Genomic DNA, 27,331 nt, shown 5'->3' with positions numbered 1-27,331 from the left:
GCCGTTTAGGGCTTTAAAGGTCAGCACCAACACTTTGAATTGTGCTCAGAATGAGTGCCTAACCTCAAGGCTGTTCCTGTATTTGAGTATCCTAAGACTTAATATATCAGGCTTCCTCAAACGCAGCCCTCCAGATGTTTTTTTGGCCTACAACTCCCATGATCCCTAGCTAGCAGGACCAGTGGTCAGGGATGATGGGAATTGTAGTCTCAAAACATCTGAAGGGCCGAGTTTGAGGAAGCCTGTACTACAGGTTTGGTGTTTGGATTATGGAGTCGGCCAGCCCAAGTCCCAAGATTATACCCCAAAGGGCTGCCCTGTGTCCCAAGCACTTGCTGCTTCTAGCAGCAGCCAAGATACCATGTTTCTTCCTTGTGATATTGCATTTATGTGCAGGAGGTGCAGCTTTACAAGGGGATAGGGTAGCTAAGACTAGAGCACCAATGAGCCCTGGAGTCACAGAATCATATAATCTGGAAGGGACCCAAGGGTTATCTAGTCCAAGGATCATCAGGAATTTCAGCTGAAGCATCCATGTCAGATGGCCATTCAACCTCTGCTTAAAAATCTCCAAGGAAGGAGAGTCCTCCACCTTCCGAGGGAGTCTGTTCCACTGTTGAACATCTCTTAATGTCAGAAAGTTAATCCTGACGCTTAGTCAGAACCTCATTTCTTATAAGTGGAAGCCAACGGCCTCCTCAGCCACCTAATAAAATCATTGCTGCCTACTTTGCGAAGTGGCAGCACCAACAGTAAATAATAGGGGAGATGTGGGCAGACTTACTTCGGGCATGCGCTGGCAAACCACGTATCCCGAAGTATTTTTGCCCCATCCACCCTGAAATCACAAAGCAACATTTCGCAAAAAAAAAAAAAAAAAAGGGAAGGGGGAGATGATGGGAAGTTCTGCTTCTGCACATGAGTCCTCATCCACCCTAGAATGTTCAGTTCACATTGAGTTCATGAAACATCATACCCTGACCTGTTCTTAATGCATGGTTGACCACGTCTACGGAATGCGATGGTTATGTTCTTTTAAGTCATGCAATATCAATCACTAGTAATAGTTTAATAAGGAGGTTTTCATACCTGTCTAACCATGTGTTCCCTTTCCCAACCTTTAATCTATTGATGATTAATGTCCTTGCATTGTATTTGTGTTAACCAATCAGCAACAAGCACATATGTGGCAATGCTGTAATATTCAATAAAAGGGACTCTCCGAGACATGCTCGGTAGATGCCTCCCATATGACACTTGTCACTCGTCTGTCGTTTATTTCAACCCAACAGAGTCCTACTCTCCAGAACAGGAGAAAACAAGCTTGTTCCCTCTTCCTCGTGACAGCCCTTGAGAGAAAAATATTAAGACAAGGAGCTCTCTGGAACTTCCGATTCTAAAGCTGTGCACATTAAAAACTAAACATTTGTTTTTGGGTCTGGATTTCTCTAAGCAGTTATTTCTAGGGTCTCATAGTGGGCAGCAAGTCTCCAAAGGGAGACCTTGCCTTGACTGACCATGGCAGGGTTATATTTCCCCCCAAAGTTTACTGCTTTTGTTCAGTCCATTTAACTCTGTCCCCTCATTTTCCATTTGAGGTGTGAAGATGTAGGTTTTTAGGGCAGGGGTGCAGAAACCTTGACAGTCCGACAGCTGAAATTCTTTCTGGGCACCTTTTGAAGGTCACATGCCAGGGGTCAGCAAGGCCAAAGCCAAAAATCTCCCTGTGTATTTGTTTCTACACATATCCCACGCCCCCTTCTCTCTCTTCTCCATTCAGTCAAGGGGCATTAGCAGTTCACAGGCACATTCCAGCCAGATGGGGGGGGGGGGACAGGTTCAAAGCAAGACCATTGGGGGTGTGCGGCCTGGGGACAGTTCCAAGGTCCAAGCAGAAAGGTCTGGAGGGCCACATTGGACCCCAGGGCCTCAGCCTCCCCATTCCTAGTATAGGAAAAGAGCAAGCACTGCCCTCATCTAATCTATTATGAAACCTGCCTGCCTGTCGGCTGAGGAGAACCGGCTCTTTTGTCATCTAGACTTCGGGAGGCCAGCAAATGCCACTCAAAGCCATGCATAAGTGGAGAAAACACATTCTGCCTAGACTAATATCCAGAGACATGACATTTCAAAAAGAAATTGAGAAATAAACCATGTCAAGAGAAAAATCTTTATACTGTTCTTTCTCCAATGCACATTTTTCATCCAAGTGCCATCTAATAATTATGTAATTTTGTAAATTCTTTAACAGGCATGCATTGGGAAAAGGGGGGGGGGGAGGATTAAATGCTGTTGCTGCAGAAGAGCAAAACCGTGGCTACCGTGCTGGAAAAAAAACACCCTACATTTTCATTATTCCCTTGGGATGTGACTAACATGTGCTTAGATTTTTAGAGCACTGAGCTTCATTAATTATTTGGTATAGATTCAGAATACATAGGGGAAAGTGTCGGAGGGGGGCAGGGAATGGACCTACCGGGTACAGTCATAACAAGCTATACCGCTATTCACACATACACAAAAGGAAAAGCAAAGCTGCCATTTAAAAAAGTTTTAAAAAAACACCCAACAACACAAAATCACTCTTATCAGACGGTGGTTGTAGGTGTAACATTTAGCTAGCTGATTTGCATCTAGGAATAGATTGCAAGCCTGCTGATTTTATCTTCGTAGAACCCTTGATAGTTTTGAGCGCTTCAAAAACAATAACTGTAATGAATGACAGTCGCACAAAGTCTTGATACCCCAAGGAGCAGGACTTCACAAAACGCACAGAAAGATCTGGAGATTATTTCCCCGCCATGGTTGGGGAGGTAGCTCAAGACGAGACATTAAAATTCCATAGCAAAAACTACACATGCTCTTTACCTTCCATCATATAACAAATTATACACTGTGGAAGCAAGTTCGCATCACCACTTGAGAGCCAGTGTGGTGTAGTGGTTAAGAGCGGTAGACTCGTAATCTGGTGAACCGGGTTCGCGTCTCCGCTCCTCCACATGCAGCTGCTGGGTGACCTTGGGCCAGTCACACTTCTCTGAAGTCTCTCAGCCCCACTCACCTCACAGAGTGTTTGTTGTGGGGGAGGAAGGGAAAGGAGAATGTTAGCCGCTTTGAGACTCCTGAAGGGGAGTGAAAGGCGGGATATCAAGTCCAAACTCTTCTTCTTCTTCTTGAAGGTAAGATTTTCAAGCAGTAAACGATGGGCCATCACACAATGGCTTTTGGCATACAGGGAGATCACAACTCAAGTGAAATAATCCAAGACATGGAGGAGTCGCTCAATCTCTATCTGTTGGATGTTCACTGGAGATCAGAACAGAGCCTACATGTCTTGTAAACCCCAAATGAATGTGTGGGGGTCAGAAGAGTGACACCACTCCCTTTAAAAAAGAATGCCCGAAAAGGGTAACAAAATTAGAAATATTATTGTCCGTACTATCATCACCATATCTGCAATTACCACAAATGCAAACAAATAGCCAGCTAATTCAGTGAGCAACAGAACTGAATTTAATCTATACATCAAGTCCTAGATATGTGCTGGGAGGTATTTCTAATTTATTAATTTGATTTATTATAGCCATCCTGGCTGACTTATAAACAAGACAATATTAAAAAAATGCAATATAAAATAATTAAAGGGTGATATCCATTGTTAGTCACACCGAGAGTCCAACCACTGAAATAACAGAAATTAAGCTAAATGTGTTGGCTCCGAGTCTGAGTAACATTGGATATCACCCAAAATCAACAATAAGCAATAACAGATGCTTCTTCCAGTACACTGACCCCTGAGCCTTGCTATCATTTATACAATAATGCAGGTGTGTAAAAAACAAAAAACCCCAGATTGTCTGTGCCAAGAAAGAACTGCCTCTGGACGACTGAGCAGAACAGCTTTGCAAATGTGGGTCCTTCCCTCTTTTTCTAGGCCACAGATGGCTTAGCTGGTAACTTTTGTAAAATCCAGTTGCCAAACTGGGCTTAAGAAGCCTTCATAATGACGTCGAGCCTGGAATCCTTTATCATCAGTGGCAATGTTGTTCTTAAAAATGAGAAGTTGAAACTGTCACCCTATTTCGGTGGTGGAGTTGGCGTTGTCATCAGCAAAGTTGTTCAACCTTTGCTGCATGGTTTTATTTTTACTTTTTTTTAAAAAATTGCTTAATAGTCCCAGTGTTAATTTTCCATTATAAATTATGAATAGTCCTTGTTCTGTCTTTGCATAAAAAGAGAGCTATTATCTGAAATGAATCACGGGGAGAGGTTTTTAAATTTTTTTTGCAAATACCAACATAACATTCAGGCAATCAGCTCGTCAAATGACTGCAGTTTTATTCATTTTTTGTTGCATTGGTGGCTTTCCAAAGAAAAGCCTGAATTTTCCCTCTCATTGGTAGTTAGGCACAAAGTTGGGCACATTCAGCTTTCAAAAAGATGTGTCGGTTATCAAGTAAATGAGCCATGGCCACAACTCCTGCCACTTGAATGTGATAGCTACCGTCACAAAGAAAGCCTCCACGTCGCTGCCGTTTATTTCTAGTGGTGACGTTCACAGGAGGACATCATGCCACATTGTGAGCCATGCTACGCGTTACAGCTGCAGTGCTGTCTCCTTGCCAGATGGAAGTTTGGTTTTCCCCCCTGTAATGGCAGCCTTGCAGCAGATATAATGGCACCCACATTATGGGGGCTGAAGTCTTGTCTGGAGACACCGACTTCTCATCTGGACACACAAAAACAATTCTAGACCTGCAGAAGGTAGCCTCCCATTCCTTCTCTTGCTTTGCTTGGCATTCAGCAACCCAGCTGCTACTATAACTGGCCACCAGGCAGGCAGGTTCATATGTGACACTCAGCCATGAAGTGCAAACGCACCAATCGCCAAACCTGGCCCTCCAGCTGTTTTTGGACTGCAACTCCCATCATCCCTAGCTAACAGGACCAGTGGTCAGGGATGATGGGAACTGTAGTTCCAAAAAAAACCTGGAGGGCCAAGTCTGGCCATCGCTGAGCTAGAGCATCCTCTGGAAAGATGCCAAACCACAGCATCTGGCCTCCCAACCACCTGATCTCTTTGTGGTTGTGATGCCACAACTTCAGCCGCAACTGTGAAGGGAACAAGGAGAGGTGATCAGGTGGCAGAGAACTTGTAGTCTCCAGCAAGGAGTGTGGCACCTGCAACAGCATCCCAAAGGACATTTTCTGTGGCTGGGCCACCAGAGAAGGGAAAGGAAGAGGTGGCAGGAAAAGGAAAGTCCTGGGGTAGGGAGAGAAAGCAGGATAACTGGGTGTTGGGGGGTTGTGGGATGAATGTGAATGAAAGGTAATGGATTGGGGGGGGTGCTTGTTCGTGAACAGGGGTGCGGAACAGTTAGTGCAGCTGTGTGAGGTTTCATGCACACCGCACACAAAGCTGAGTCTGTGAAGTTGCTTCATTAAGGCTTCTTTTCTTTTACGAAAAGGAAGGGGGATAGCTCAACATATGAAGTTGCAGACATTAAGCAAATATTATAATTCATGAAACAAACAAATCCTCTGGCAGACTCATGAAACCATCAAAGCTTTCCATGCCTTATGCAGAGACATTTAATCACTGCAGTTGGAAGCGTTCATGAATTAAGCAAAAGACTTTCCTGCTGTCATGAATTAAGCAGAGGATCTGGTCGTTTCTGAGGCTGAAGCAATTTTATAAATTTAACATAACGCAAAGAACAGCGGTAATAATTATTTGCATCCTTGCCGACTTCTGGCCGTACCTTCTCCGTTTTTATTTAGATTTGCTGGCGTCGTAAGAGGTCTGAGAGGAATAACGATGTCATCCACCTTAATCCCTTCTTCGGAATGCTGCTCGGAGACATGAGACAGCAGTTGTGACTGGTTCGGGGAAAATAAGTTACAGAGCTTGCACATAAAGATGGATCTGTTTCCTGGAAAATATAACATAAATTAAGGTGGGTTATTAACTTCTTTTCCCATTTTAACAGTTAATCTGAAAAAAGGAAACCCATGAAATTATTCAAGTCAAGATCTTTTTTGTTGTTAATTTGGTTTGATCGCTGAGAAGCAATACATAGTGGTTGCTATCCCCCCCCCCCCCAAAAGTACAACAAGCCCAGAGTTTTTCACTGTCACTCTGCTTGCACTGATAGTTCCATAACAGTGGGAACTGGATGAGGAGATTTCACCCCTCCCATACACAAGAATCTCCTGATCATCTCCTGATGGTCTCTGCTGACTCTCCAGAGAGAAGGAGGCGTGTCCTGCCTATCTACTTATTCTGCCCAGCAACATATCTGTGTGTGTGTGAGAGAGAGAGAGAGTCAGTCAGTCAGTGTATCGGAGAGAGTGAGAGTGTTAGAGATCCTAGAGATAAGATTGCTGCTAAGAGCAGCTGCAGACTCTCAGTGTAGCATTGATTTATGCTTAGAATATTCAGTTCTGTATATAGCTTTGTATCATAGTTGTAGTTATAGAATAAAAGGAAGATATTTTACAGAGCTGCTCTCCGAGTGGTTTATACTCTGCAAGACTCTGCAAAACTCTGCTGCGCAACGACTGTATTATTGAGACAGTGAATCCGGTGCTCTCAGCTCTGAGCTGTGAGTCCACAGCACTGTGACCGTTTCCTGTGAGAAGGAGGTCTCTGGCGGTGCTACCCAGCTCGCCTAGCCCAGTCGGGGTTGAGGTGCAAGAGTCCAGTTGGTGCACTGGCTCTAGGGCGATGCTGACATCGGTTATGGGCCCAGTCGTTGTTCCAGTCGTCTGACCTGGCGTTGTTCCAGTCATCCCAGGCGTCCCAGGCGTCCCAGTCGCCAGAGGTTTCTGTTGCTGATTGCCGGACGGTGGAACGGACGCTGCATGCTGGACTGATTTGCGGTGCCCAGAAGCAGAGCTGTTTTGGAGCAGAGTGTTCAAGCTGCCGCTGTTGCTGTTGCTGCTGCTTGATTTATGGAGGTATGTTGCTGACTGCCAAAGAAAGAAGATAGCATCCCTGTTTGCCTGTTAATTGCGCTCTGAGTGGGAGAGAGAGTGGCTGAGGGAGTCAAGGCTTTATCTGTGTTGCACGAGGGAAGTGTCTTGCTCTAAGTAATAGCAGACATGGCCTGTGCACATTCTGGCCAGATGGCTCTGTCCTTTCCTCTCCTCACGCCTGAAACCTATGCAGTTTGGCAAGTAAAGATGAAAGCGCTTTTACAGAGGGAAAAGCTATTTCACACGATAGAAGATGACCCTCCAGATAAGGATGATGATGATTGGGCTGAATGGCATGCTGCAGATATGAAAGCCCGAGGGACAATTATTTTGAGTGTTTCAGACCACTTGCTGGTGAACTTAGAGGGTCAAGAGACTGCACAAGCTGTTTGGCATAAGTTGAGAGATATGCATCTTAGACAAAATGCTGGTTCCAGTGTGATTTTCTTTAAGAAGCTGTGCAGGCTGCAGTTGGAGAAAGGTGGTGATTTGCCTAGCCATCTATCTCAATTAAAGCGTCTCAGACAGGACCTTGTTCAGCGAGACCTGGCTATTTCAGAGGCTGTGTTTGCAATGCTGATGATCAATAGCCTAGATGAGTCTTATGATGGAGTGGCTGCCCAGATTTCCACAATGCCTTCTGACCGGCTAACAGAAGATTATGTGTCTAGCGTGCTCTTGAATGAGTGGGATCGCAGACAGGCTGTTAAAGAAAGCCGGTACTGTGCTGTTAAAAATATGCTTGAAAATGTGCCTGAGTCTTCAGCAGGGGAAAGTGAAAGTGAAACTGCTGCTGTTAAAGCTTTGAAATTGAAGCGGTGCTTTTCATGTGGAGCACAAGGCCATTTGAGTTTCCAGTGTAAGAAGTCTTCAAAGAAGAAGGGAAACTTCAGAGGCAGAGGGGGAGGAGGACGAAATCCCCATGCACCTGCTACTTCAAAGGCCTTGATCTCTCGCTGTTCCAGTCAACGTGGGCGGAGTTTCTTCGTGGTCGACTCTGGCTGTTCAAACCACGTGGCCAAAGATAAGAATCTCTTTGTTCAGCTTGAGAAGCAAGAGAAAGAAATTCATCAAGCAGATGGGACAGTTCTCACGAGTATGGCTCAGGGAACTGTGTTCTTAAAGAGCCTGAATGCAACTATTAAGAATGTCCTGTATGCGCCTGATATTCAGGACAATTTGTTGAGTGTTTCCCAGCTTGATCGTCAAGGGTTTAAGGTGGTGTTTGCTAAATCTCGCTGTGAAATTCTTAGAGATGGCAAGCTCATTCTGTATGCAAAATGTGTAAATGGTTTGTACCAATTGCCTTTTGTTTCAGGTACAGGCACTGCAGAAGCAACTGAGAAAGAGTGTTGCAATTTGTCTGTGGATAAGAATGAGAAGTTGCATGACCAATGTATTCATTATTACCATCGCGTTTATGGTCATCTGAATTTCCAGGCTGTGGCAAAAATGCCTGATATGGTTCAGGGTATGAAGTTGAAAGAATGTCCCTACCACATGAAATGTGTTTCTTGTGCAGAGAGTAAGGCAAGGCAAGCTCCCAAAGGTACAGAGTCTGGGAGAGAGGCCAAGAAACCATATGAAGTCATTCATGCAGACTTAGTGGGGCCTCTAGCGCTCTCTAGAGGCAATTCAAGGTTTTTCATGGTTCTGATAGACTCCTATTCGAAATATGTTTGGGTCTATATGCTGCAGAAAAAGGCTGAAGCCTTTACCAAGTTTCGCCAGTTTTGTAAATGGCTCAGAAATGTACATAATGAGAATGTACGTTTTCTTTTCACAGACAAGGGTGGAGAGTTTTGTTCAGAAGAGTTTGAGAGTTTTCTTTCTGAACAGGGCATTGAGCATAGGACAGCCACGCCCAGATCACCCTGGCAGAATGGTTTATGTGAGAGAGTAAACCAGACTCTGCAGCAAGGAATCAGAACGCTGTTACATGATTCGGGGTTACCCAATCCCTATTGGGCTGAAGCTCTTTCGTTTTTCTGTCATGTGTATAACAGGAGATACCAGTCTAGTGTAAATTGCACCCCATATGAGATGCTTCACGGAAGAAAGCCATGTGTAAAGCATTTTAAAATTTTTGGTTCGGAGGTTTGGGTGCACACCTCACAGGGTGACAAACTGAGCAAGCGTGGAGAACATGGTATTTTCCTAGGATATGAGAAAGGGTCTTATCGTGTTCTGATCACAGACACGAAAACCATAAGGCTGACCAGGAGTATTGATGACAATCCACAATGGGACAGAGTTGGCGTTTTTCAGTATCATCCCATTTGTGATGATGGTGCAAAAGGGGCAAAGAAAGTTAAGAGGGAGGCAAGTGTTGTTGGTGGTGATAATCCTGATGCCAATGTAGTTCCAGATGATGGCACAGATTATCAGAGCCCAAAAGCCTCAGGTGAGTCTGACGCTGACTCAGACTTAGCAGCTTCATATACTTTAGCTCCCCATTCTCCCAAAGAGGAGGAAGCACCAGAACAAGAGGATCAAAGAGTTCTGCGCAGGTCCGAGAGAACAACCAAGGGTGTACCACCGAAAAGGTTTTCTGAAGAGTTTGCAAAGGCTGCGGTCACGAGCAACTCTGGTGGGGTTTTCAAACCTAGCATGAAGTGTGCTGAGAGTAGTAGCACAAAACGCTTTATTTATTTCCTTACCTGATATTTGAAGGAAAGCGTGTATTTGAGTTCTGAAAAATGGTTTGTTCAAATCTGCCTAATTAGAAATGTCAATTTGTATTTGAAAGGAAGAAATGTGTGTGAAGATTTTTCCAGAAGCTGCTTATTCAATGGTATTGTAAAAGTGTTTTATATGCCGGGAGAGAGATACCTGCAGATATGTTAACCAAGGTTGTAAGCAGAGAACAACTTTTGGAGTGTATGTGCAAATTGCAGTTATGTTAAAGATTCTTGAAATGGTCGGATGAAATGGGGGAGGATGAGGAGATTTCACCCCTCCCATACACAAGAATCTCCTGATCATCTCCTGATGGTCTCTGCTGACTCTCCAGAGAGAAGGAGGCGTGTCCTGCCTATCTACTTATTCTGCCCAGCAACATATCTGTGTGTGTGTGAGAGAGAGAGTCAGTCAGTCAGTGTATCGGAGAGAGTGAGAGTGTTAGAGATCCTAGAGATAAGATTGCTGCTAAGAGCAGCTTCAGACTCTCAGTGTAGCATTGATTTATGCTTAGAATATTCAGCTCTGTATATAGCTTTGTATCATAGTTGTAGTTATAGAATAAAAGGAAGATATTTTACAGAGCTGCTCTCCGAGTGGTTTATACTCTGCAAGACTCTGCAAAACTCTGCTGCGCAACGACTGTATTATTGAGACAGTGAATCCGGTGCTCTCAGCTCTGAGCTGTGAGTCCACAGCACTGTGACCGTTTCCTGTGAGAAGGAGGTCTCTGGCGGTGCTACCCAGCTCGCCTAGCCCAGTCGGGGTTGAGGTGCAAGAGTCCAGTTGGTGCACTGGCTCTAGGGCGATGCTGACATCGGAGGCATGCAGGGTCCTACTGCCAATAGAAAGGAATAAAAAAGGTATCTAGATTAATGGCACATGGTGCACATGGTGTGCCTTGCAGGAGTGTGCTTTGTACTCTTCCTGTAGGTAAGCAGCACCTCTCAGAGCAGTTGAAATGGTGATGAACATCCCAGTACTGTATTTCACTACACCACGCACTATTCATATAATGCTATGCCCACGGAACACATAAAAGTTGGTCATCTCATGCTATTGGATCATGAGCGTAATCTACGCTCTTTTGGCTCTTATCTCTCTATGATGGCAAGGGGGAAAATATGCTTTCCGGACCGGCCTTACTGTTTGGCAGTGTAAGGCACGTGTCTCAAGTGGCTGAATTTGGGCAACAAGAAAAACAAGCAGATTGTTAGTTAATTGATTAGGTTGCTACCTGATTATGACTGCCCGCTTGCACTACAGATGTCTGCTTTCCTTCTCCCTGTAGCTACATACGTACCCAAAATCTGCTCCAGAAGGACCCCTCCCAACACCCTAAAATAGATTTTAGGAGCATGACTGCAGCCAGGAAAGAGGGAGGGGCTGCTGCACAAAAACAAACCAGATCACACAATATTGGATGTCACCCTTCATTATTATTGTATTTTTACTCCCAGGGTGATATGATCGTAGGATCATCTGCTTGGGTAGCAAAATAGCTCTGCTGGCCTTGGGATACTGCAGTGGTGGACTCAACCACTTTCTGTTCTACCTCAAACAACAAAATATATCGGTTTTACTTTCCATACTTGACATGCTGCACTCGCATGCAATCAGGCATCCTTAAAATTAAAGCATGATACTTTATTTGCATCAGCCATAGGCCATAGCAACAAAAGAACATTGCAATATACACAAAACAGAAATAAAAAGTTGATTATATAAAACACAGTCAAATAGTGGATCTTATTCTGATTGCCCCAGCTAAAAGCCCTGCAACCTTTGCTGTCACCTGCTCATCTGTGGCAGTGGTTGGGCGACCCGGAATGGGCAATAAAAGAGGGGTGATAATCTCATTCCTCAAGTCTTTATAAAGAGTGCAAGCCAGAAGGGCATGCACCACCGATTCGGTGCTGTTATCTCCACAGGGACATAAGCGTTTTTCGTGTGGAATCTGGTAGAATTGTCCCTCAAGTACAGCCGAGGGCAATACATTCAACCTTGCAAGAGTAAAAGGGCATCTATATTTTGGGGTTGCCAGGTTATGCAGATAGGGCACCAGAGAATCAAAATGGGAAGGTGGATTCATGGCATGCCTTTCTCTGGTGTCATTACAGATAAGGAGTGAGCTGTACACAGCAAACAAGCAACGGGGAAATGGCTGCTGAGCTCCACACACCATTGTGAGGCCTGAGGAGGTCATGATGATGATGCCTCTCCAGCTGCTGCTATTGGCTGTGGATATCCTGTGATGTCACAAAAGCACATGGAAGCTCAGTGGATATACAAAAGCAACCCAAGGAGAAAGCCCAAGGCAAAAGCTTGAAGAGGACACAGTGGACAACAGCTGTGTTATTCAGTACTTGGTGGTCTCCTTCCGCATGGAGGCAGTGGCAAATGGAAGGAGGCCATCATCCATCAATGAGATGCTGTGGAGCAACGAGTACGTAAGTGTACCTGCTGAGCAGGACCGCGGCTTAAAAGCGGCAGATATCCATGGTTGGAAGCTGCCAATGGACCTGGCAGAAGCTGTGATTAGCATGTGGAAGCCCGGGATGCTGCAGGGCTGAAGGAGGCTGAAGTTTGTGAACGTAAGCTGGTTGAAATTCACCTTCAGAAGACCACTGACAAAAGCTGTGTGGATATTTGTGGGTTGATGCTGAGGTAAGTATGAATGGAGAGTGTGGACATAGGTCACCCACCAGACACGGTATGCCTGGGAATTGCATGTTCAGATAGCGGTGTAGGCTGCCCTCCAGGTTCTGGGCGAATGAACCACTGGATATTCATGGATGGAAGCCAGCGGAGGTTGACAGACTGGCCAGTGGAGGTGGCTGGATGATAACTGTTGAATGAGGGCCAATCCCCTCACCGTATCTGTGTTTGCCTTTCATGGATGTCACAAGCCAACGAGGCTTTCCCCGAAAGCAGCAATGAAGGGGACAGCAGAGCATAAGCAAGCCATCTTCTACCTTCTAAATCAAGGTATTTCTAAATACATCTAAGTAACGTTCATGACCTTCCCCTTTCCAGTACCAGGATGCGAGGCTGTGCAGATGCATCCCTAAGCAGTTGCCACGGGCTACAAACTTCCTGTGATGTCACAATTGGACAGGGTGGCGAGGCAGTTACTAGTGGGAGGTGGCTGGAAGAAGTGAGAAACCCCAGTAGAAGGTTCGGGGGAAGTTGGGGTAGGTAGGCAGGGCCAGCTGGATATGCAGAAGTTGAATATAGGCTGACTCCCTTTTGCCAACGTTTTGTTCTCTCTCCTGTACCTGTCTTGCTTAGATCGCTTGGCAAGAGTCCCAGCCCTTTAACGGTTCCTGCATTTCTGCAGAGCACCAAAAACTGCAGAAAATGAAATGAAAAACAGCAACCCTTCTGGCTGTCCCCGCGCCCACTGGACCCAGCGCATGCTCCTTTGCAACATCCAAAGCTGACGGTAGTCAGGAAGAGCTGCCCGCTCTCTCAAGCATAGACAAGAGAACATGTGGCCTTCCAGATGTTTATATTATTATTATTATTAAGGCCCCGATCTGACTGGGTTGCCCAAGCCAATCTGGCAGGCTTCCAACAAGTTATAAAACCACAGTAAAACACCAAACATTAAAACCTTCCCTGTACAGGGCTGCCTTAAGATGTCTTTGGGAAGTCATAATAAAAAAATTCCTTCCTGTAGCACCTGTATTTGGGAAATACAGCACCTGTAGCTTCCCTGTATTTGGGAAGTCATATAATTGTTGTTGTTTTATTAGAGCATTTATTAATTTTCCAATAAAAACATCCAATTAGCATATCAAATCATAATCCAATAAAAATAAAAAAATAAAATAAAAAAACTTCAATTGTCGGGAAGACATATAATTGTTTATCTCTCTGAAATCTAACGGGAGGGCATTCCACAGGTGAGGCACCACTACCAAGGAGACCCTCTGCCTAGTTCCCTGTAACTTTACTTCTTGCAATAAGGGAAGCACCAGAAGGCACTCAGAGTTGGACCTCAGTGTCCAGGTTGAATAATTGGAGAGGAGATCCTCCTTCAGGTATACAGGACCGAAGCCATTAAGCTCCATCCTGATCCTTGGGCCATGCTGGGGTTTATCTGTCAGGACATGTGATCCTCATGCATGCTTTAAAGGGTTTTATTCTATTCTGTTTATTCTCAATATAGTCATTTTTTTGCAGAAGATGAAGAAGAAAGCTTGCAGATCTGATCTACCTAGCTCGGATTTAACAACACTTATCTTACATGTGCCAAGAAGTTTGGTGCTATAATGTACTGTGGTTTAGTTGAGCGAACTTCACGCTTGCAAACCGATTCCCTGCCCGTAAAGTCAGAATGATAATGAACAGCTTCTCATATTGGTTGCAAGGATGAATGGAACTGGAGAGGGAAATCACACAGCACACTGTATAAATAATTACTAATAATAATAAGGCTTCCACCGATCCCCGTAGCAGCTGAACAAATATGCAACGGGTAATTGATAAATCAGTTGATAATTAGGCTGGGAATCAACAGGACAATAACAGAAACAGCCACTTAAGGGCAAAGAATCAAATAAACAATATTCCAAATTAAGCATGAATGGAATTGATGAGGAGGCTGTGGGTAATTAACTAGGAGGGGAAGTCAACAGAGCAATTAATTAGACAATGAATAAAATATGCAGAGAATCAAAGAAGCTGTTAATCGGCTAAGTATGCAGGTACACCATGAGCGGAACGACAGTGGAATTATTCAGCCTGCTGCACACAAACTTCTCCTACCAACCTAAAATCTAATTTATTTCAGGACCAGTTTATTTGACACAAAAGCATTGTGAAAATAAAAAATAATCAACTGTTGTCATTGTACCAGTCAAAACACACCCTCCTAGGGCTGCAATTCTAAACATTCTTAGTAAGGAGTAAGCACCACTGGATGCAGTGAGACTTACTTGTGAGTAAACATGTAGGATCTCACTGTTAATTTCCTTACAATGCCCTGTTCTTGCAAGTGCTGCATTCCACAGCAGGAGGAAATAGACTGGGCTCCTCGCTACACACAAAGCTGTACCTCGGTTCTCAAACTGTGGGGCAAAATCTCAGAGACTCCCTCTGCTACACCAAGCAACTCTCTGCCATCAGGGGTCAGATGAATGCTTAAGAGTGGTTGGCATAAAGACAGCACCTCATCCTCTCCTTCTTCTTGGACCAAAATGGGGTGCCCTCCTTCTGCCTGGATGTATGATTCCTGTTTGGTCTCGGATGCATTGTTGTGACACACCCTCAGACCTAAGGATAATTAGAAGCATCACTAATAATAGATGGAGCGACACTTTCAGCCTTCCATTCAATCGGACTCTCCAGACAATGGCAGAGCTAACTCCAGCCCCACGCCCATCCCCCATTGGTAAGGCAGCTGAGGACAAAGCAAAGGGCCTTTCATTGAAGCTACTCACCTGGCACCTATTTTACAGAGTGGCTATTTGCACAGGCGTTGAACGAGAAATTGATTTACGCTGCTGCAGCTAAGATTTTATGGTTATTTTATAGCCGCTTTGTTATTTACTGTTTTACAGTTGCTTTGTTATTTCTTAACTCTTTTATTGATAGCTTTTAATTGCTTTTATTTATTTCTGCTGTTTTAAATACTGGGTGCCCGCTGTGATGTTATTTGGAGGGGGGGGGGAGTGTCAAGAGCAATAAAAAAACAAGGTGCCGGTGCAGTTAACTCTTTATTCAAAGAAACCAAAGCAGCGCAGGCCTAGTGATCCTAAAAACTCTTCCCAGTAAGTCTTGCCCCAATGAGGCAGTTGCAAGGACTGAAGGCCCCTGCCTTCCTACCCCTCTCTAAGGCTGCTCTGCTCTTTTCATTTCTCTGTGCTCTGGCTGATAAAGGTTCCCTGCATCTGCAACATCTGAAACAGGGAGTCTTTTCTACTCAAGGATGCCTCCCCTGTGATGAAGAGCCTTGAACTTTACTGGCCATGCAAACACTGCTGAAGAAAACAACCTGAAAAATCTCAAAAGGCACCCACCTTCCGTTTTGGACATAATGCAGATTTTACTTAACTGTAGTTAATTAATCACCTGCCTTTTATCCAACCAATCAGCCAAAATTATTTAACTGACTAGCAACCCTGATTATTAAGTCAACAGCTAGCAAGTTAAGCGTGGCATCCAGCTGCTTGGTTTGAAAGAGCCTCCTTCTGCGTGCAAACAGCAACCTCTAGCAGCCACTTGCAGCAGCTGCAACACAGAGCTCAAGACCAGAGGCACACTGGCAAATGTTATTCCAAGGAGGGCTGATTCAAATAGGGGGGTGGGAAGGAAGGGGGGCAAAAATATTTTCAGCAGCACTGACAAAACATCTCCTTCAGAAGTCTTTCGTTATTTTTCTTTATGAGGAGGTGTAACAAAAAGAGGACAATTCAAAGTAAGAACTTGCAGCAGCGGTGTATTGGTAGTTACAAAAGTCATCCGCAAAGCACAAAAGGCAACAGGCTAGGATCGGGTGGAGGAAATGGCAGCAAATCCAGGAGATCAAACAGGAAAAAGCTATAGCAGAAGCACAAGAAGGACAAAGGCTTCATAAACGGAAGTTCTACATACATAGGAATGGCAATTTGCAATTTCTAAACTTCTAAAGCTTGAGGTGCCAGGTACTCAAAAGGGTGCCTAGTAGGTCTTCCTGCTTTTGAAGCCTTGCATGTCTTTACTAAATGCACAGAAGGCTTATGGAAAGAAAGCCATGGACAGACAGAATCATAGAACTGTAAAGTTGGAAGGGACCACAAGGGCCATCTAGTCCAACCCCCTGCAATGGAGGAGTATTTTGCTCAACATGGGACTCAAACCCACAACTCTGATTAAGAGTTTCTTGCTCTACTGACAGATCTAGAATCATAGAATCATAGAGTTGGAAGAGACCACAAGGGCCATCGAGTCCAACCCCCTGCCAAGCAGGAAACACCATCAGAGCACTCCTGACATATGGTTGTCAAGCCTCTGCTTAAAGACCTCCAAAGAAGGAGACTCCACCACACTCCTTGGCAGCAAATTCCACTGTCGAACAGCTCTTACTGTCAGGAAGTTCTTCCTAATGTTTAGGTGGAATCTTCTTTCTTGTAGTTTGGATCCATTGCTCCGTGTCCGCTTCTCAGGAGCAGTAGAAAACCTTTCTCCCTCCTCTATATGACATCCTTTTATATATTTGAACATGGCTATCATATCACCCCTTAACCTCCTCTTCTCCAGGCTAAACATGCCCACCTCCCTTAGCCGTTCCTCATAAGGCATCGTTTCCAGGCCTTTGACCATTTTGGTTGCCCTCCTCTGGACACATTCCAGTTTGTTTATCTACCCCACATAGTTACTCAGAAGAGTGCCCCACTTACTTACCCTGGACTTACTCCCAGGTAAGCGTGTGTAGGACTGCATCTTAAATGGAATCTGACTATTTGCCTGTGCAAGAACTCGTTTTAGTAGTGATGTACTATGTAGGAGTCCACATAATTTTGAGAATAACCCCCAGTGTGACAACTCAGAAGTGAGGCACTGGGTCAGAACAAAAGGTTTAGATCCTTGTTATACATGACGACCCACAACAAACCAACTTCAACGGCAAAGGCTAGCTAAAGCTTTTTCAAAATGCAAGGACATGAAGCATAGAACTCCTGAGTAAGCAGATGCATTGTTTCATACATTCTGGATGCCCCATGATGATATTATAAAGAGGCTGCATTCTACGCTATAAATCCAGCACTGCTGGTTTTTGCTTTTTCTTTCCAATGTATTTCTTAACAATAAAAAAATTAGGTGCGGTGCGAGCAAATTTTTATTCTGAAAATGTGGCCCATAGGGCATAGGACCACTGGTCTAGGAAAAGTGGAAATGAGCTTCTTTTCCTTCTCCCCCCTTTGAATTTGTGGGGCATTGCGGAAGAACTATGTCAATCAACATTTGATGATATCCTTCTACCGGTGTCCACAACAGAAAGTGTCCTTTCATACTGCATCACGGTGTGGTACGCTGGTTTGACATCATCTTATAGGAAGTGCCTACAGAGGGTGGTGATATTATGGACTGTCCCGTGAATCCGCTGGATGAAATAGCGGAAGAACGTTGCCTCAGGAGAGTGAGGAAAATTCTCAGGTATGATTCACACCCTGGCCGGCAATTTCTTGATCTCCTGCCCTCAGGCAGAAGATATACAAGCATGATTAGTCGCACCAACAGGGTAAAGAACAGCTTCTATCCGTGGGCTGTTAGGCTGCTGAATTAAAAAATAACAACAGGGCAACTGACTTTTGGGTTTGGTGGGTGTGCATCAGTAAACGAGGGAAATTAAGACTACACGAGCACCCCCCACTCAGCTCTCTTAATCTCACTGTATACAGGTTGTAAGGTAAAGGTAAAGGGACCCCTGACCATAAGGTCCAGTCGTGACCGACTCTGGGCTTGCGACGCTCATCTTGCATTATTGGCTGAGGGTGCCGGCGTACAGCTTCCAGGTCATGTGGCCAGCATGACTAAGCCGCTTCTGGTGAACCAGAGCAGCACACGGAAACGCCGTTTACCTTCCCGCCGGAGCGGTGCCTATTTATCTACTTGCACTTTGACGTGCTTTCGAACTGCTAGGTTGGCAGGAGCAGGGACCGAGCAACGGGAGCTCACCCCGTCACGGGGATTCAAACTGCCGATCTTCTGATTGGCAAGTCCTAGGCTCTGTGGTTTAACCCACAGCACCACCCGTGTCCCATATACAAGCTGTACAAGTGACATTAAATATTTCAATTCAATTAAAAGCAGGATGGGCAGCTTTGGCTGAGGTTATCGATGGGACAGATAAAAAGCAGCGCTTCCTTCACTCGGTGCCACAGTTAGGCTTCTCTGTTCCATTAACGAGGTTTCCCGTTCCAAAGCCTCGGCGGCTGGATAGCTCAATAGGTAGAGCACGAGACTCTCAAACCCCAAGGGTTGTGGCTTCGAGGCCCGCGTTTGGGCGAAAAATAGGTGGGCGCAGCTGGAAGGGCGTGGCGCTTCCATTATGAGGAGAGGACATCGGGCAGCTTCGCTCTCCTCGCGTCCTTAAGAAAAAGTCGCTTTCTCCGCCCCGAGGACCACAGCCAACCAGGTTGTGCGCACCGTGATGACAAGACAGACGCGCGCGCAAGCGCACACGCACACTTCCGGTTCCGACGCCATGCCCGCCCACCACTGAACCGGAAGTGCCGGTGACGACGACGCCCGCTCGGGACTCTCGCGCCACGTCCCGTCAGGCCCCGCGCGGGGGCGGAATCCCTCCGCCGACGCGATTTCCATATATTAAAAAAGGCCCCCCTCGGCGCCCGCACTCACCTGCCGACGGAGCTTCCATGGCCGAATATGAGGAGGGTGAGGGGTGGTAATAAAAACCGTAGAATTAAAAGAGAGAGGAAGAACTAGCACTTTCGTCCCCTCAGGAGAAGCGCCGCCGTCGCCATACCCTGCTCTCAAATTCGAGGAGCGCTAAGGTTTTGTTAAAAATAAATAAATACGTATCTATACACGGGAGCGCATTATTAAGCTGCTGTTATTATTAAAACGGCGGCGTGCAGGCCGCGGCGGGGAAAAGGTTATGGCGAATCTGCCGCGTCCGACATGGCGGCTTCCTTCGTCTTCCTCGAGTGACGTAGCGAGAGGGAGGTGGGCGGGGGGGGTGAAACGCTCCCCCGTTGGGCAGGTCCGGGCACGCGCCCGGGCGGGCCTGAGCGGCCGTTGGACGGCGCGCGAGAGCTCCCGCTCCTCTGATTGGCCGGCCCCAGCTCTCCCACCCTGCTTAGGGCGCATGCGTCGCTCCTGCTCTGCGAGCTTTTTATTAGAGTCCTGGCTGCAGTAGTAGACATCACCCTAGGAAAATATGTATTTTTTAATTTATATTACGTTATGCGGGTTCAAATTCAGGGTTGTGTCGCTGATTGGTTAATCTAGAATGTTGCTCCTCTCCCCCCTTTAACCGGGCAGTTTCGTTTTATTTTCAATTATTATTGCTGGTTCGATATATGTGGCCTGATCAAAGCTGAACAGGGGAATTGCTACCATAGAAATATATATTACATCTGTCCGTCTTGCTGTACCAGATCTAAATCTCTTGCTGCCGTTCGTTAGTCTGCATGCTGCCACAGCCAGCTGTTTCCTCTAATTTTTATTAAATTTTCTGTTTTACAATTTAAAATACTCCTTGAAACAACCTTAAAATATCAGTGGCTTCTCTTCTTCTCTTTCCATGGTTCATTTTGCATATCATACATCCCTGCGTATTTTACAAAAACTAAACCGTTCTGTATTCCATTATTGCATCCATCAAAACTTATCCCCCCCCCCCCCCCAATGTCTCAGCAAATGAAACGGATTTGTAAAAATGTTACATGGAAGAAATACGAGAGACATTACACATAATTCTGTAAAACAAGAAAATATTTAATAAAATAAAATAAATAAAAAATTTACACTGTGGAATTTATCTTAATGCTGACGTTTTCAGGTGTACACAATTTCCCCCTATATTCAATAAACGTTTTCCAATCTTCTCTAAACATATGTTCTTCTTGTTCTCTTATTCTGTATGTTTAGTCTGCAACTAAAGAAGAATGGCAATTTATGACAGAATATGCACAGCTTGCAGATTTATCATATAGAATAAGGGCAGCTGATTTCTCTTAAGAGGGAGCGTGAAAGCGAGTAACATGTCCCTGAAGCCATCACTGGCATACCTTTCTGGCTCAATTCAAAGTACTGGTTACATACTCTTAAAAGCCCTTAACTCTGGGCCAGGTTACCTGTTCTCAGAGCCACCTCAGGTCATTCATAAAGCACCAAGGATGTGGCCTTTTCTAAGATGTTGTCACATCTCTAGAACGCTCTTCTGTCAACAACAGCTTGCTTTTTATGTGTCTTTTAACAGAAATTGAAGGCGTTCCTTATTTTGTCAGGCTTTTAATAGACAACACCTAGTTTCATTTCTGTGTTAACATCTTTTTACTGAAGAAGTGTGCATGCACACAAAAGCTTATACCAAGAACAAACTTTGTTGGTCTCTAAGGTGCTACTGGATAATTTTTTAATTTTTTTATATATTTCGACTGCGTCAGACCAACACGGCTACCTACCTGAATCTTTTTACTGTTAGGTTTTTTCCCTAAGTGTTAACTATATGGCATGTTCTTTGTTATTGCTTTTAGAAACGGTTTGCTAGACTTTCAGAGGTTACATAACATGGTTTTATGAGTATGTTGTGCACCACCCTCTGGGCACTTTTAGCAGAAGAGCAGGCTGTAAGAATGGCTGCTGTGACATACCTGCAATATCTAAAAACAGAATATACTTGCTCAAGGGGCAAACACATCATTAATAGCCAGCCATTTTTTTATTTTACTATGATTCTACCCACCCCCTCAAGGGGTAAAGAACGGGGTTTTCCAATGTTATACAGGGGATGGGGAATCCATTCTCCAGCGTTTCTAAATTAGTATGACATCAGAGTCTTTGTGGGTCTCCCAGCATAGGTCAGGAGATTATGCTCCCAGGAGAGCAAAAAAATTACCGGTACTTGTATATTGGATTCATCAAGCGACAGTTCTGCTTGGCTGGAATCTTAATTACGCCCCATAAGAGGGGAAATAGGCTTGATTTCTGAGCAACGGGGTATAGTGAAAATTTTTCCTCATATTATGGTAGGGATTTCCCTGTAGCTTGCAGGGGAAATAGCCGTGTGTACAGCTTAGCAAATAACACTTCCAAATACAATAGCCTTTGCTCATTTTAATGTCTTGCATTAAAGCAGCCATCAGGGACTACGTGTATTAGAGGACACACTTTTGAAAGCAGTGGGAAGCATGCTTAGAATCATGCTGCAACACCTCGGCTTCCAGCCAGTCAATTCTCTGCAAACCAGCTTACAAGCAAAATCCGTGTTGCCTCGACAAAGTAAAAATAACAGTATCAAGCATCTTCAGAAGAGGTCAAGACGTTTTGAAGACTGAAGGCAAAATCCACATGGCATCGCCTAGTGTTTAAGACATTCTTCCCTGTTAAGCAGTACTCAAAGTTCGTCATTTTAAGCATCTTCTTCACTACACTGCAGTACTACTGACCCTTTATATTCTATTAAGAACTGCTCCTCTGCAAAATGCAGGAGGAACGTTTTCAAGTTAGAATGCACTCATGCTCAGGTTGGACATGCAAAAAATCTGAAGAGAAATGGCAGATAATCTGGTTGGAGGCAAAGCAGAAACTCCCTTCTTCGATTAGAGAAGCATTTTGTTAATCATGTTCCAACAGGAACAAAAATCTCCTGCTATTAGAAGTTTAGCAATAATAGCAGAACAGGACTCAATTTATATATAATGCACTAAAACTGCCGCCCCCACATACAAGCAAATGATCTTAAGAGTAAGATGAGAGGAAAACGAAAAGGAAAGATCAGCTGGGATGAAAAAGAGTGAACAGATTTATCTTAATGAGGTACTTGAGTGTAAAAACAGATGGATGTCAAGAGAAATGAATAGCTGCGTCTCCTGCCGTAAGCAGAATAAGGTCCTAATAAAAAGGCAGACATGGTGTGTAGAAGAAATATGCACTGGAATTAAATATGTCAGGAATGCCATCTCCATCTGCCTTCCATGCTTCCTGAGCAAGAGTCCCACTCCTATTTCTGTTTGTTTTAAGGGATTTTGGGATCTTCTCTAGGAATTTGGTCAATTTCCTATCTTCTTGGCAGACAGTAACCTTTATTTTCTCGTGTAACCTTAAACGAGCAGTAGCTGAAATCAGTGTGCTAGGCTTTACTCCAGCATACTGACACTGGGTAGTGAAACTTGCTTCTAGGTAAACATGCTCAATCTTGCATTATAGGTCCTATTAATAGCTGTGTTTTCTTCCATTGGTTTGAATGGGGTTACTTACAACTAACATTCTGTTTTGTTTTGTTTTAAAAAGAAATGAGCGATTTTGAGGAAGTACTGTACCACATTTCAGGAGAGGAAGTGTGACGCTTCCTCAAAAGCATGGGCCCTAATAAATCTGGGCCTGAAGAATCAGCCGGAGAAAAGTACAATGTGCCAAAATATATATAGTATGCACAACTTAAAGACAGTTGTGACTGTATGAACATTGCACACGAAAGCGAAACGTGTACTATACATTCCACATTTCCCAGAGTGAAGAACCATTCCAATGGGCTTAGGTTGCAATACACGGATTAAGTGTAACTCAAAAGCCACAGAGAGGTTGGGGAAAATCAACTAAGACATTTCCCCTGTCTCTCTCCAGACAGAGTTCATCATACCAGGTGACCGAAGTAGTTTCTATGCCAAAACCAGGCCAAAACCCCAATTGAAATGGACCCAGAAAATCATTTTCCTCCAAGAGCACCTGGATCTGGCCCACGGCCACCCGCTCAAGAAACTTGCCCGAGGGGATATTGGTAGCTGGCTGGTAATTACTTAGATATTCCAAATCCAGTGAGGGTTTCTCTTTTTGTTTTGTTTTAAATTTTACTTACTGATACTTATTTTACAGCTGCCTTCTTCAAGCAGACAGGGACCATCCCTTCTCACAGGGAGGCATTAATCTCCTACCTGGCCCAGCCAGCTGCTCCTTCCTCGCTAGTTTTTATCAGCCAAGATGTGCAAGGATTCAGAGTGCAAGTGGTCACCTTGACCCATCCAAGCACCTGATTCACGTCCTTGAGCCTTACTAACTGAAACTCATCCAACACAACAGAACTAGACAGTGTTCTGGGCACCTCTCAAGATTCGTCTGCTGTAACTGGAGTCAAGGTCCTGGCAGATGCAGGCAATTTTATCCTTAAAATGCTTTGCAAACAAGTCACAACAAGCTACCATTGGGAGAAAACTAGGAGAATTAAGAAACTCGGGATTTTAGTCTAACTGTGACTGGGCAGTAATGTGCCTACCCAGAAGGAAATAGTAGCAACAAATACTGCTACTGTTTTTTTTAAAAAAATTAATAATATGTTTTTATTGAAAAAAATTCCAGAAGTAACAAAAATACGTTCAGTGTTGCTGTTTTTAAATCGTACAATCCTACAAACAAATCAATTACAGCCAGTTTGAGACATTTTTTGTTGTAGACAATGTAACTCAGGTTTAATTTTATGTACCCCACCCAAATGCTTAATATAAACATTGACACCTGGGCTCACTATCTTGTGATGTAAGTTAGGCTAAGCTAGTGACCCAAGAAAGTTATTCTAGGGAGATTAACACCACCATCAGTTGTTTTCATATATTTAAGTACAAGAGAAGGCTCAAAAATAAACAAAGCTTGCTTTTTTCAGGGCAGGATGCCACATGTGTATTCATGCATGCCCTTTTTCAGCTTCAGACCCTGCTAAACCATGCCAAATTCCCAGTGCAACAAAACCAGCTTATAACTTGAATGTAAATAAGTGACCGGCCAGTCTAAAATTTTACATCCAGAATATTTATTTATAAAAGTGATAGCTAGGCATCGTCCAGCAGAGAAACAAACCTCCAATATTCTCAAGTTCTGTAATAAACAGGCAGTGCTTAAAACCTTAAGGAGGTATATAGCGCTCTTCTTTAGTTATCTTGGATCAGTCCAGGATCGTATACAGCAGTCAAGAGAAGTGGGCTGAATTCAGCCACACAGGCGTTCAGCATCTCTGTGGGGCTGGACAGCTCCTTGCATAAAGAATCCCCAAGAAGTTTTTATAGGGTGGACCAGGGGCACCCACCCACTCCCCGTTACAGGCAAGACGAAAGCTGGAAGGTTGGGGGGGGGGGCAAAATCCAGGTGGGTGTGAACAGCAACCCACCTAGCACAACTCATGCAGCACTAGACGCTAAAGATCTTGGGCCTTTGGTGTCAGACAGGATAAATATTGGGGTTCACAAATAAAATTGCATCCAGAGGGGCCCAGCTTTATTAATAATATTTTACAAAATGGGGTTATGCCTCTTCAAAGCCATCTCCTTCTCATGATTAAGCGATACAATCCTGTTCCCATACAGTACTGCTAACCACCTTGGGTCTCAGCCACAAAATGCCTATAGACTGTGCTCTCTGCCAGCCTGTACGTCACCAGGAATACGCCTTAAGGAGCAGAAATTAATTACGTATTTGATTTCTGTCCCGCTCTTCTTCCTCAAGAAGCTTAGGGTGGCAACGTTTTAATAAACGTGGGAATCCCACTTTTTTAAAAAAGCACCCTGCTTGGCAGCCCATAGTCAGCAGTTTTCATCCTCCCACCCCCCCCCCATATATACACACATAAAGGTAAAGGGACCCCTGTCCATTAGGTCCAGTCATGGACGACTCTGGGGTTGCGGCGGTCATCTCGCTTTATTGGCCGAGGGAGCCAGCATACAGCTTCCGGGTCATGTGGCCAGCATGACTAAGCCGCTTCTGGCAAATCAGAGCAGCGCACAGAAACGCCATTTACCTTCCCGCCGGAGCGGTACCTATTTATCTACTTGCACTTTGACGTGCTTTCGAACTGCTAGGTTGGCAGGAGCAGGGACCGAGCAACGGGAGCTCACCCCATCACGGGGATTCGAACCGCCGACCTTCTGATCGGCAAGCTCTAGGCTCTGTGGTTTAACCCACAGCACCACCCGCGTCATATACACACATTCACATAGTTAAAAGCAAAAACATTTCTACGGGCTTATCATCTTATTTTGCATCTACTATCAGAGCTAATTATGTGTCACTACTTTTGCACTTGCTGCTGCACCAGGGTTCTGAAGCCTGGACAATGCTGCCTCAGTCAAGCTGGCAAGGTCACCCAATGGTACTCTCTAGCCCTTGACAGCCAGAACAGACAGCAGCGTTGACTGTCTGGCATACTCTTCTGAGAAATGAGGTTTCTCTTTAATACAGCTGACAAGACTTAATAAGGCTGTGCATCAATGCACCGCTGCTTAAGGGAGAACAACTTCTCCTTGCTTACTGCAACCTGTTGACACTTTCTGCCCCTCCTCCTATGCTGTCTGAAGCTATGTGTCAAAGGTGGCAAAACTTGTTCTGCTGGATGACGAACCTTCTGGGGAAATCACAGTTTACAGCTGCAAGGCAGTTTAAATCACATTGCTTGCTCCTGTATTTTACAGGAAGCTCAGAATATAAAAGGGACCTTCATGCCACTGACTCCTTCAGACTAAAAGGCTTGCCAGCTTCAACGAGAAGCGACTTAAGGTCATAAATATATTCAGTACACCCTCTGCAAATGCTGCTGGCTTTGTAAAACTTAACGGTAGAAAACCCGAGTTCAGACAAAAATGCATGAAGGGCAGGACAAATCTTTTCAACCTGGCCACTGAATGAAGACTCACTGTGTTAAGTGAGTCTTCAACACTGCTATCACTACCATGGCAGGCCAAATAATATATTGTTAGCGTGTTGTGACAACCATGCAGGCAGAGTATCTATAATTCCAGAACTCATCTAATGAAGCCAAGCCTCTGTTTAGCACAAGAAATAGCTTCTTCTCACAGTACACAAATGCGGAATTTGCTCCCATGAGAGCTAATGATGACCACCAACTTGGATGGCTTTGGAAAATTAGATGAATTCATGGAGGATGGAGTTATGCTAGCCATTATGGCTATATTCCACCTCCAGTGAGCCTTGTGATTTGCAGCAACTGATATTCAAAGAGGAAGAGCATTGTTGCTCTCAGGTTCCGCTCATGGGCTTCCCAACGGCATCTAGTTGGCCACTGTGAGAATGGGATTTTGGACTAGGTGGGCCTTTTGGCCTCATCCAGCACAGTTTTCCTAAGGTGCTTCTGATATCTCCCAAGTAAATGAGCCAGTTTAATGCACCTGCATCTGGTTAGTTTAAAAGTTACATAAGGTGGCCTTGATTTTTATTAAAACAGAAGCTATTGGACAATTACTGGGACAATTACTGTGGTATTCGAGGTGCAGTGTTAACATGACCCCAACGAGAGGCAATGGGGAGTGACATTTCCAGTAAGGCCATACCCTGGATAAGTGAAGGGCACTCAACTATCCAGCCTGCCTGTAGGTGAACAGAAAAATCAGCTTCAGGTTATGTCAACAGACAAGCTCAGGTTTCAGGGTTTAGGCCTCATTTTGAAACACAAGATAAGAGTACAAACCAGAAATCAACTGCGATCTTATGCCAGCTATAATCAATTGTCAGAGGGAGGTTTTCCTGTTGTGGCTACCATGGAAAGCTAGTTGCATATAAGAGGGGAAATAGTATACCTTTCTTGGGAGGAACTAACTTCTAAAATACGCATATTTTTTTATTTAAAAAAATCCACATGGAAGTGCATAATGATCTTAACACTGCACTGTTTCAAAACTCATTTCTTCTGCAATTTCCCCCTGGATGAGTATAGATCTGATAATTAAACCTCTCAACTCCATCCTCTTCAGAAGCCAATTTTGTCCTCTCCCCTAGACTTGTAATGCCCATGGAACTTCAACCACAAGCCTCACATTGTGTTCTGCTGAGGTTACTGGCAAAGACATGTACACACAGGCCATCTCCCTAGTTTGCTGGGCTTCGCACAAAATCTTTCACTTCTTTGAAGTCAATAAGGGCACTTTGTCACGGGGGGGGGGGGTTGCATTCAGCATGCATATATTCACAAAGAGACTGGGCTGATATTTTGAGTCGTCCCTGG

General features: G+C 44.6%; 1 protein-coding gene and 1 long non-coding RNA gene across 2 annotated transcripts in view; both read right to left on the bottom strand.

Moving 5' to 3' along the window:
• ZFAT (zinc finger and AT-hook domain containing) overlaps positions 1-19,294 on the bottom strand; it is a 93,506-nt gene extending 74,212 nt beyond the window's left edge. The window contains exons 1-2 of the mRNA XM_081012498.1: positions 19,006-19,294; positions 5,763-5,933 (exon numbers count right to left, since the gene is read on the bottom strand). Of these exons, the coding sequence (XP_080868624.1) occupies positions 5,763-5,933; positions 19,006-19,024 (190 nt within the window). The 5' untranslated portion in view covers positions 19,025-19,294. The remainder of the gene's footprint in view (positions 1-5,762; positions 5,934-19,005) is intronic.
• A 4,358-nt stretch (positions 19,295-23,652) lies between these two features.
• LOC308480958 overlaps positions 23,653-27,331 on the bottom strand; it is a 183,357-nt gene continuing 179,678 nt past the window's right edge. The window contains exon 2 of the long non-coding RNA XR_013988356.1: positions 23,653-24,244. This is a non-coding gene — a long non-coding RNA (uncharacterized lncRNA). The remainder of the gene's footprint in view (positions 24,245-27,331) is intronic.

The sequence above is a fragment of the Podarcis pityusensis genome (assembly GCF_964106645.2).
Source record: "Podarcis pityusensis genome assembly, chromosome: 7".
NCBI classification, from domain to species: domain Eukaryota; kingdom Metazoa; phylum Chordata; class Lepidosauria; order Squamata; family Lacertidae; genus Podarcis; species Podarcis pityusensis.
Note: the sequence above shows the minus strand (reverse complement) of the source record. Positions and strands in the feature narration are given on the sequence as shown.